General features: G+C 42.2%; 1 protein-coding gene across 1 annotated transcript in view; it reads right to left on the minus strand.

Moving 5' to 3' along the window:
- The window catches only part of MYO10 (myosin X), a 192,799-nt gene that overhangs the window by 65,906 nt on the left and 114,739 nt on the right, over positions 1-12,154 (minus strand). The window contains exons 11-19 of the mRNA XM_031443472.2: positions 11,602-11,720; positions 10,388-10,534; positions 10,137-10,237; positions 9,861-9,927; positions 9,288-9,380; positions 8,633-8,701; positions 8,360-8,442; positions 6,149-6,257; positions 3,606-3,686 (exon numbers count right to left, since the gene is read on the minus strand). Of these exons, the coding sequence (XP_031299332.2) occupies positions 3,606-3,686; positions 6,149-6,257; positions 8,360-8,442; positions 8,633-8,701; positions 9,288-9,380; positions 9,861-9,927; positions 10,137-10,237; positions 10,388-10,534; positions 11,602-11,720 (869 nt within the window). The remainder of the gene's footprint in view (positions 1-3,605; positions 3,687-6,148; positions 6,258-8,359; positions 8,443-8,632; positions 8,702-9,287; positions 9,381-9,860; positions 9,928-10,136; positions 10,238-10,387; positions 10,535-11,601; positions 11,721-12,154) is intronic.

Consider the following 12,154-nt stretch of genomic DNA (forward strand, 5'->3'; position numbering starts at 1 on the left):
CCTTATTCAGAAAATGGGATCAGCATAGAGAAACCAAAGCCTAAAGAGAAATGTAAAGGGTCGCTGGGGTCAAGTTCAGTAAGGTTCCTGAGAAATAAGGTGAAGAAAATGAGAGGGGAAAAGATTCAGGAAGAATAAAACAGGACAAAAAATTCAAGGTAGGAAATACATTTCGCGCAGCTTCTGTAGGAGGCTGGCCCGGCCTCACGTTAGGGGCTGAGAACCACAGACCACCAGTTCTCACACCCGGGAAGGGAAGGGTGTCCTGATACTTACCATCTGTTTCCTTTTTTAATTCTGTCCTGCACCTCCCTCAGGGTTTTTCTGAGGAATGTTAATGACCAACTTTTCTGACTAAAACGTACTTAAAACAGGAGGCAGGGAGGGAAGGCAAGGATCTGGGCCACGGGACGCCCTTGGGGGGAAATTCTAATGAGGTGAAGCAGGTTTTCTTTGATACAGAAATCTCCTGGGGTTGGTCTGGGCACTCCTGGCCAGCAACTACCATTGCCTGAGCAAATCACACTAGGACGAGGCCAAGGGGCCACACCACCAACTCAGCACGTCTGATAGAGAATTCTGCCCTTTGTAAACCGAGAACTCTAAGCTGAGGGGAGAAGTACATCCCTCCGTGGTACCTGAGGCAAAGCGCTGGCTCAGACTAGCCCCTTCCAAGAGCTATGCTTTTATTACCTTCATAACTTAGTGCCAGGAGGATTTCTCAGCAACGCTAATGAAATGTCTTCTATGCAACATGCAAGATTAGCTACAAGTCATTCACAAAAGGAAAAAAAGCCCACATATGATTATAGTTGAACTGATTTAACTGCTTCAGCATTTCAGTTACATCCACCAACTTTTCAAAACATAAAAATCCCAAATAACAAAGCCCCATAAGATTCCCACAAAAGGATTTCTAAATGCTTTGGGCCCAGGTGCCTATCCTGAGCTTCACACACTTGCCAAAGGAAAGGAGTCAGTCTGTGCTACATAAGCCTGGGGCCCACAGGGCTGCGTATGCACGCTCGCCGGGCCACCATGGGAGCCCTGGATGTGCCGAGTAGGCTCCTAAAAGCACCGAGCAGCTGCTCTGCTTTTTCTAAGGCCTTAGCTGTTAGGGCCACAGACTGTACAGCCATTGTTCCAATCCTTTTCTGGGCACAGAATTGTCAAAAGAAACCTCTAGAATCTGCCCAAACCCACGACCCATGTTCCGGAATGATGCACAAAATACCTACATCTACTTGTATTCGATACATCTTCTCAAGCTCCCATAATGAACATCTGATGTGGGAAAGGTATGCGGTGAGGGGAGACGGCCTCACCCCTCCAGGCTGGAAATACACCTTCCCCATCCCTGGGCAAAGGCCAGCAAGACTTTCCCTGTGAAATGCCCAGAAGCATCTATCTTTGGACAAAAGAAAATTCATAAGGAACTCCAAATGAGGGTTGTTCGCATACACTTCCTATACCATCACCAGTAACACTCCAGTATTTTCAGTGGAACCAAATGAATGCTAAGTGAGTCATAATTTTCTATTTCCACAGCCTAATTAGTTCCTTCACACTTACTGTCACACCTACATCTTAGGCCTCAGACAAGTTGGTTCTCATGTCTGACTTGTCAGGTGTCTTTAAAAGGGTACCGAGATGTTTTTTCAAAGTCTTCTATGGCCCATCTCATGGTGTTATTAGTGCCTGCCACTGGTCAGGAGGTGGCAAGGGCTATGAGCCAAGAGAAATGGAACCTTGAGGTTGGGTCGGCTCATTTTTTAAAATGCCAACACCAAAGCAATTAGGCACAATCAAATCCCAGCAAGGAAAAATAAACATCAAAAAGAGGTAATTTCTTCAATGTTCTGTGTTTTCACATAGGCCTCACTTCAAAAGTGACGGCAATTTAAAGGGAAAATGAACTCCATGTCACCCAAAAAAGAAAAAAAAAAAAAAAAACACGGAGGACCGAGTTTTTAAAATTAAAAATTCTATCCTTATAAATAAGTTCTGGCTTGGTGGGTGACACCCCCGCCCCTGCTATTTCATTGAATATAAGATGCCAACGGCTGTAAAAGTGCACAATTATTACACCACTAAGAAGCGAGGAGAAGCTCCCAATTAAACTGTGGTTTGCCAAAAGCTGTAAGATGCATCTCAATGCTGAAGACCTTCAACGGGGGAAAAACATGCACGTTAAGCAGCTCCTGTGAGTGGGGACTCAAATTGCAGAGCCCATGTATTTATCTTGTCCATACCGCCCAGTGTGGTTTTATGAAGCACGGCAGGTGGGTATAAACCAGCTGATGTGGGACATGGTATTGTTTTAACTGTTAATTTCCTACGTTATGTCAAAAAAAAAAAAAAAACTATGTATTATTAAGTTGCCTTTTTTGGTGATAACCTGAAACATTTTATTAAAAATCTGAAAAAAGGGAAAGATGAGTTACTATTGAAACTACAGAACCGATGCACATTAAGTCATCACAGATCTTCTGTAGTCTCAGCCACGTGTGCCAGACAAATGCCAAATTCTCACCTTCACACCTCAGAGCAAGGCAACCAACTGAACGGAAAATCCTCCACTCGATGCAGTTTTGCCTTCCAAGAAGACAGAATTCAAAATTGTGATTCTTACAAATAAACACCTTAAACTACAAATAAGGAATGGTTGTAATATTAAAGTCGAAGGGAATTGGTAAGCAAAACGAAAATAAGATCTAGCATCGGCAAAGGTTTCAACCGCAGCACCACCAAACATCACACAGCCTCATGGCAAAGAGCTGAGCTCAGGTTCCTTTATCTGAATCCTTATGAGGATGGCTTCCAGTTCTTCCACACAAGGGGCTCTTGATATTCCTACCTTGTGGGGGCTTTTCTGCTCTTCATAGGGGTTACTGAGAGCAGATGTTGGCCAAATAACGATAAAAAAACTAAAATTAACAGCACTTCAAGGCAAGTTGCCCATTTAGCATTAGATTCAGCAGCTACCTATATCTCACACTCCGTTTTCTTTGTTGAGAAGAATAAATATTATAAAACGTATAAAATCACATTGTTTCTGATCCGGATACAGCATTCAAGAGCTAGAACAAGAGCGTAGACACAAGAACTTGCGATGACAGGAGCCTTCTAATTGGTTACCATCAGCTCATCCAAGTCCTTAAAAGCCATTATTACCACTTAAAATACAGACTGTTTGTCATGTTTAACAATAAAGCAAAAGAAAAGAAAATGAAAAAAAAATCAACCACAACAAAAAGCACACCAACCATTTCTTCTAAAAAGGTAGATAGCACATTCTGGAGCCTCACCAAGATTTCAAACCAATACTTAAGGAAAGGAAAAAAAAAAAAAAAAGCAAAGGTTTCACAATGTTTCCTTTTAAACTAGATTTTTCTAACATGGAATGGCGTCATTCAAAATTAGACAAGTAGGTTTAAAAGACAAAGGGATTCTTTCCCACTGAATGTTACGCTATAGTAATGTCATATACATTTCCAACCACCTATAATGCAAGGATTTTGGAGAAGCCAAATCTGTGATCAACAAGCTCAGGAGGCAGTGTCCCCAAAGACACAGTCTGAGTCTAGAACTGCAGTACATCTTACCTTCTGCATGTTTGGCTTGATACAGCGAACAAAGAAAGGATTAGAGGAGCTTAGCGTTGCCATCAAGGAATGAAGGGAGTCCTATTAGGAAGGAAAAAGTGTATGTTGATTTAGTCTCTTATGGTGTCTCTCTTTAAATTTCTCGGCACCCTAGGCACTTATCAGAAACAAGCAAAAAGAAAACAACATAAATCTGAGGAATAATAGAGATTTTATTTTTAATCCTGTCATTCTAATATAAAATAAAGGTATCATCATTGTCACAGAAGCTATTTCACATACACAAAACTCATTTAATTCCTTGACACAGTACCCTTAAACAAACAAAACTATCCTGTTAACCAGCAAAAAAAAAAAACAACCCTGGGATATTTCAATGTTTAGTACAGAAAACCTGAGAAGCATCCATTCTCCCACCAGAGTTGTTGTTCTTCCTAATTATTTCCATCAAAATGACAGTTTATACCAGTACTTCACTGGTTTTTGAGCCACCATCTCTCACTCTTATCTTCAAACCACCAGGCAGCTTAATCTTCCGCAATACTGCTATCTCGTCTTTTTTTTTTTTTAACTTGTTTTTAATTTGTGAAGAATTTTTAACATTTACCAAAGCAGACTGAGCATGTAATGAGGAGCCAGCATCAGCGTCAGCCCCCAGCTAACCTCATTTCGTCTGATCTCTGTCCCTGTACAGACCACGCCCTCTTTTTGCAGAAAAGCAAATCCCACACGTAGTATTACTTCATCCCTCAATTTTTCAGTATGTATTATCAAAGTCTAAAGACTTTAAAGCACACACAGGTAACCACAGTATCTTTCCTAAAAATATTTAACATGAATTTCTTAGTATCAACATGACAAGGTGCAACTATCTCATTTCTTATTAAAATACTCCACCGTCTCAAATTTCACAATCTGTCAATGGCTGCTTCTTTGAAATCAGATTGCAAGTAAGGTCCAGGTAGTGCAGTGAGTTGATATATCTTCTAAGTCTCTATTGTTTTTGTTTTTTTGGGGGGCGAGTGGGTAATTAGGTTTATTTATTTACTTTTAGTGGAGGTACTGGGGATTGAACCCAGGGCCTCGTGAATGCTAAGCATGTACTCTACCACTTAGCTATACCCTCCCACCACTTTTAAGTCTCTCTTAATTCCCTGGTTTTCCCTCCATCTCCATCTTTCTCTTTTTCCCTTCTTACAATTTTGTTGCTGAAGAAATGGGGTCATCCTCAGTACTACACTGATTAGTTACTTCTCTGTTTAGGAAGCTTTAGGATCTCTCAGATGACAAAATGTCCTGGAATTCATGGCCCTTCATATTCTGGGACCCATTTCACTTCATACAAGGTGTCCCGTCAGCCGGCCCCCGTCTATTCAGGGACAGGACTTATGTTCCTGATTCAGGACTCCGCCTCCTGCCGCTTTCCCATCTCCTTGCTTCCTGGTCCACTTCCAGTCCCAAACATCCACAAAACCTCCGAGGACAACTCCAGGCCACACTGACCCAGAAACAGACAACACAACCCTCTACTGGATGATTAAGAGCCGAGGGTTTAGAGTCAGACAGACCTGGGTTCAATTCAAATCCCAGCTCCAGTCTTCAGAGGGACTGAGCAAGTCTGCATTTCTCTAAACCTCAGCTTCCTCATCTATAAAATGGGGACAATAATATGTACTTCTAAGATTATGGGAGAAGTGAAGGAGATAATGTATATAAAGTGATCAGCCCAATGACTAGCTCATGGTGAATGCACAGTAAATGGCAGCTGTTATCATACCCCATCTGGGTCAAAGCTGCCCTTCCTACCACACGAGCCAGCAGGTCAGCAGTGGTCAGGCGTGGGTCTGGTTCAATGCCAACCACGCGGTCCAACAGACCTCACACAGAAGCCCCACCTCCAACGCAGCCAACACTGAGTAACTCAATGAAAGAGAGCCTCCCAGAGGGCAGATCAATAAGTGTCTGTCCACTGACACTCCTCCATTGCCCATTATGTTAGGATTTGGGGGTAGAACGGAACAAGTCAGTCAGTGAAGTCGTTTTCATATGCTCTACCTCTAAACTCTCTAAAATGTTCACATATTTCAAATGCAAATAAGAATGGTCCTCATATTTTCCCTGAATTTTGGACATCTGGACAAGGTAACTGACACTGATCTGATTTAACCATGCACTTGGTTATGATACTGTAAACATACATGAGAAAAATTTTAAAAATTCAGACACTGGAAGAAATACTTTATATTCACAAGCCTTTAAATACAAATCAGAGTAATTCCAAATGACCCAACAGTCCTTCAGAATTATTTTATAAGCTTAAAATAAGTAGCTATGTATTTCTAACTAGACAAAAAAAAAGTACATCTTTTTACCTGTCTCAGAAATAAAAACTATATTTTCCTTCTAAAGCGCTGTCTGATTTAAAAGGAGAGGAAAAAAATTAAATACACACCTCCATAGACCTCACATAAACCCAATTTCTATTTTCAATTCTTAAAATCACAACAAAGATTGATTCCTCCAGGCCAGCAGCGCAGACTCACCTTGAATTGTGAGCTGACTGTGGGCCGTCGATGTTTGCTTCCACATTTCAAGGTATCCTGGTTATTGCGGCTCGAAACATGTTCAAATAGGTCGTAGATGAAGTCGAATCTGTGTGAGTGAGCAGAGAGGAGAAGGACCGTGAGGGGCACACACCCAATTATCAGGTGCAGGATTACTGCAATTGCAACGCATTTTCCCACTGAAAACAATACATCAAGGCCTGGAAGAGCTAAGACAGCTTCCAAAGATCTCAAACCAACCACTGCCAACGGGCTTTGGGCACAGAAAACAGATGGAGCGACCTTTGGGGCACTAGAGTTGCAGAAAGAAGAGGACCGGGAGAAAGGTGACCCCAGGTGACAAGCCGCTAGGACCGCCGGGCTTCCCGGAGCTTCTGCAGCCTCGGCTTCTCGCCTGTAGAAGGCGGGTGTCTGTCTTGTGCATCTCAGTGTTGCCAGGATCCCACCAGGTAACAGATGGAAAGGTGCTAACTCTAGAGCGAGGCCAATCAGGCCCAAATTCCGCCTCCTCCATGTCCCAGTTGTGGAACTTAGGATGCTTGACCCTCTGGTCCTGTTTTTCATCTGGAAAATGGGGGCAATTTTAGGATTTATCCCGTAATCCTAGGGAGAGAAGGAAGTGAAGAAATGCAGGCAAAAGGCTGAGCGTGATGCCCCGCACCTCCCACGTGCTGATGTTAGTTGCTCTTATTATTAAAAAGTTCTATAAAACCTATTGCCACTGCTAATAGAATAAAAGGCTTCTCAAGAACGTCTTTCAGTCTTCCCTAAATAGAAGATGCTATGGGCTACAAAACAGGGACTGTGGTGGCTTTGCTGGGGCCAGGAAAGGCGGGGAGACCGCCTGGCATCCCCATCCTCCAGGCGGCGATGCCTCCCATCACCTCTCATCCCGCCCGGCCCATTCTCATTTTCCTTCTCCCTCTTTGATGTTCTCTGCACTCTGAGCACTTGGGAGAAAAGCTGTGGTTCCACTTAAACTGTCACAGACGTCAAAGGGGGAAGGGAGCAGGGCCAGGGAACAGCCCAAGCCTCTCTGTCTGCAAAGAGAAACCTGGGGCTGGAACAACGTTCTTCACCTCAGTTTCACAACCACCGGACACGATGACCGAGGCAGCCAGTGGAACGCTATCTCACTGGTCTCCAGGCTGTCTTCATGACAGCAACATGCTTCCATTCAACCTCAAGACACCGGTTTGACTTAAATGTATCTCTTTCATCTGCTTTTGTGGTGCTTTAAAAACAGCGCCATCTTAACAGGTCTGAAAACTCATCTGAAAAATAAAAGTAGCTGACAAAGTTGTAAATAGGGAATTCTCATGTAGGAGAGTTATTTAAGACAAGCTGGAAGATGGAGCATGTCAATCCATGGTTCTAAGCCGATACTTCAGATGGGTTCCCTTTGCCCTAGTCACAGCTCTCCAAGTGACGGGGTGGTCACCTGGTACTTCCATTTCTGAAAGTATTACAGTTTTTTAATAACTATTAAAAATTTGTGATCGATTCATGCTGGATCTGAAACAAGTACTGAAAACTGTAAGGCAAGGACTGTTCCCCCCTCTTTCTCGCTCACAAAACTTCCTAAAGCTAAAAAGCCTCCTGGTTTAAAACATACAAATAGCTAAACTAATCATTATAAGTTTCTGCATGCTTTCCCTAATTATCCATTTAATAGTGTGAATTTTCAATTCACGAACAAATAAACGTGTAATTTATAATTTTAGCCAAATCAGTACTTGTTTAACTCCCTCAACAGCTCTCACATACATTACAGACACATGGGTGCTACAAACCCAAGACTGAGATCAGTTTGAAACCTAGCTCTAAGCTTGCACTGAAGAAAGTAGGTGATACTGGTTAAGATCTCAGGTTCTTGAGCCAAACAGACCAGATCAAAACTAGCTGAGGGATCTTGGCCAAGTCACTTAACAGCTCTAAGTCTTCATTTTCTCACCTGCGTAACAGGATTAATACAAGTATCTAACTCATGGATTTGCCGTTCCTCATTAAATAGTAGTCACTACCACTAGCATCAGCTTATAACTCTCAGGTCATTTTATTGATGAAATATTGCCTGAGGAAGAAGATAATGAACCAAGCTGCTTCCATATTAATTTTTTTCCTGCATTCGTGAATTAAAAGCATTTGCACAAACATTAGTTTGACATCTCCGGGAGGAGAATGACGTACCGGCTCTCTCTCAGCAAGTTGAGAAGATCATCCCTGAAGGTATCTCTGTTCTTCTCCAAGATGCCCCGCACATCATACTGCACCTAGTTTTGGAAAATAAACGAGAGAAGGCAGAACTGATAAAAAAATCATTTCGGACAATGAGCATCTCCTTTAAAAGGCAGAACCATGAAAAGGCATTAGTTCAGTATTTTTATGATTGACTTCTGAAATTACTATTTCTCTAAATATCAAATGGGCAAATATTAGCAAGGATCTTGATTAAGAAGTTACCTCTCCAGCGTAGTGTTTCACTCCAAAATTGTTGACTGCAACTCTGGGCTTCACGTAAAAGTGGTTATTCTAATAAAAAACAAATATAGGGTGGGGGGGGGATACAGCTCAGCCATAGAGTTCATGTCTAGTATGCACAAGGGGGTTCAATCCCCAGTACCTCCATTAAAAATTAAGTAATTAAATAAAAACCTAATTATCTCTCCCCTCAACAAAATGAACAATAACAACAACAAAAAAAAACCCCAACAAATACATATGCCTAATTTCATTCACTGATGATTTCCAGAGAAAATTAACTATCACTGACAGTGAAAACAATTTCGAAACCTGCTGAGTTTCAGAGGTTGAGGACACATCCTACAATGCACTTCATCAAGACCACGTAACTCTGGTCTGTTGTCAGTACACTAGGCTAAAAATGTCAAATTTTATACTCAAACTAAACTTGGGCATATTCTGAGAAGTGGCCCCAAATCTATGCCTTTGGCTCATTTCAATTTAGCTCTACCAGTTGGTGAAGCGCTTTCGTTTGAGGAAAAAAATTTAATGTGGGAGGCACAGTGGGGCCAGCAGCACTGAAATACGTGCACATCATCTTAGGCCGCAGATCTGCCGCTCAGACACCATGAGGAAAGGGCAGGTTTTGACATACAGCATGTTGGGTGTGTAACTTCTCCAATAAGGTGCTGTCCGTGGCTTGAGGAAAATGGCTTTCTTCATTGATAAGAGCTAGGAGACCAAGTTTCTGGAAGAGAGGAAAAAGGTTAAATGTGAATTAAATGTTGAATGTCTGCCTCTAAATAATTTCACAACTCCTTTCCTTTCTACTCTCTATCAAAGCATTTCTCGGATTGAAAAATTCATAGTGATACACCATAAAAGAATTCAATTAATTCCATATTAAAAAACTGAACACACTGCAACCTGGTGGACAAAAGTTTTACAACTGGCCAATCTACTCTTGGTACTGCAAAGCTCTTGATGCTACGCAAAGCCACCATTGACTCTTAAAACACTGACTTCAATGAGACAATGGGGTTTGAAGCAGCCAAGTATTTAAATTCAAACTTGCACATTCACATTTATGTTTCCAAATGGCCCATTGTGTTCTAAACATTCACATCTTTGATGTGCGTGTTCGTACAAGCTATTTTGTTCCCATACACATGAATCAGCCCAGCTGGACACCCCTGGGACTGTTAACAATTCTCCAACAGTGTATTACCTTCTCAATCAAGTCCAGGCATTCTCCATTGTCAATCCAGTCAATATCTTCCCACACTAAGCCTTCTCTGTAGAAAGATTTAAAAAAGGCCAAATTGCAGTAAAATATAGCTTTAAAATTATCCAATTTAGTGGTTGGTTAAAAAAAATTTATTTTTTTAATGGAGGTGCTGGGGATTGAACCCAGAACCTCGTGCATGCTAAGCATGCTCCCTACCACTGAGCTATACCCACCCCTCTAAAAAATTTTTGGAAATGCAATTCGGTAAGTACTTACCTGTTATATTCCAGTTGTTCTAAAGAAAAAATATGCTTGTTGAAATATTCCTGAAGTTTCTCATTTGCATAGTTTATATTGAACTGCTCAAAGTGATTAACCTAAGTGGGGAAACCATCCAACAAATATCGTTAGTACCCTCATTATTTCATCTAAAGGTCAAGAAAAGGCGTCCAAAAATCTGCAGAGAAAAATATCAATATTTATTTAAAGAGATTTGTTTAAGATTCCCCCACTCTTCAGAAGCATACCTCAAAGTTTTCAAATCCGAAGATGTCGAGGATGCCGATAGACTTGAAGTCATCCTTGCCCTTGATCCTACTGTTGATCTTCTTGATCACCCACTCGAAGCAGCGGGCGTAAAGGGCCATGGCCAAGGAGTCTCTGCTGTCCACCGCCTGCGGGGAGTGGACCCCAGGTCACGGCTCCCAGATGGCCACTCTCAGCCCAGGTGGGAAGCCCAGCCCTGCCCCGTCCACCCAGGAGACACGCCCGCTTGACAGCCGCGCGCCCGATGTTCAGTCAATCAACACCATCCAGGAAAACCCAGCTGTCTCAAGAAAGGGTGACCTGGAGCTTGCTTACTGAACCCTGTCAGCAGGGTTCACCAAGAGTCCTTCTAAGTGCCAGGCTTTCAAATTCAACTTTACATCTTGAGTTATAAGAAAGAATCTGAACCACTACACACAGCTACAAATTCTATCAGGTTGAAAACAGTAATTAAGACCTGACCCTGCTCCTTATATCTTCCTCTCATAGTCTACTTTGTACACATGGAAGTTTTCTTCAGGGTATGGTTAGCATTTTTACTTATCCGGCCAAGAAACACTAGATGGGCTAACACATATAACCGGCTCAAGGCAGCAGCAGAGGCAAAAATAAGAAAAACAACACACTGTAGAGTTGTTTTCATTCAGAATAATTACCAAATAGCTAATTCTTATTTAATCCTTACTCTGCATCCATCATTAAGTACTTAGCACATTTTTTTTCAAAATTGTAATTGCGTAATTTATTAAAGTAAATAACTCTTCAGTCAGAGTGCAAAATGAAAGCACCTTATTTTAAAGATGGGAGAGCAAGAACGCCCATTCTTTTTATTATCATCCTTATAAGAATCCAATGAATTAGGCATGATAATTATTCTTCTCTTACAGAGGAGGAAACTGAGATACAGTGAATGAATTTCCCAAGAAATATGAATATAGTAAGTGGAAGCGTCAGGACTCAGACTCAGGGGAATCACCATCAGATCCAATCCTCTTACAGACTCTGCTCCATTGTCCCTAAGAAGACCACAGAACAGCTCTGTCTGTTCCCCTCAATGTGCATGTCTTCTTTATTTTCACCATGAACCAAACTCATCCGAATGGTTCACTGTAGTTACTTATTCGAATCAAAGCCCCAGATTGGCAGATCCAGGAGTGTTTTTAATAGTCCCTCTGAGGGCCACACATGTGCGCACCTGCTGAACGTTGAGAGGCGTCAGGATCTCCTCCCCGCGGAGGAACATAGATCTCTGGGTCAAGGCATCCGTGAGCTGTGCCGGGTCCAGCCCAAGTAACTCTGCAGACCTGCCCAAGGCTGGGAAGGAAGGACAAAGCTAAAGTGAACACACAGCCGTGGGACCCCGAATGGGCGCAAAGCCAACTTCACATAGCAACACGGTCAAGCAGAGAAAATTCCTAAGTCCTGCAGGCAGGATTTCCAGGACATATTCTCTACTGGTAGGTTATTCACTCCCCTAACGAGTCTTAGGGAATCTGGTGCTAGGACCAAATACGGTCCAGAGACCCCAAAGCAGGTTCCCCAGGACCCTGTCAGAAGTCTGCAGGGTCATAACTACTTTCAATAGTAAGACTAAGATGCTATCTGCATTTTGACTCTCATTCCCTCACCATATACTGAAGTTTCCCAGGGGCTACATGATGTGAGGTAGCTCAGCACATCGAAGGCAGAAGCAGAAGAATCCAGCTACTCCATTACAGCAGACATTTTAAAAATTCGCAAAAATGAAA

The sequence above is a fragment of the Camelus dromedarius genome, chromosome 3 (genome assembly GCF_036321535.1).
Source record: "Camelus dromedarius isolate mCamDro1 chromosome 3, mCamDro1.pat, whole genome shotgun sequence".
Lineage (NCBI taxonomy): Eukaryota > Metazoa > Chordata > Mammalia > Artiodactyla > Camelidae > Camelus > Camelus dromedarius.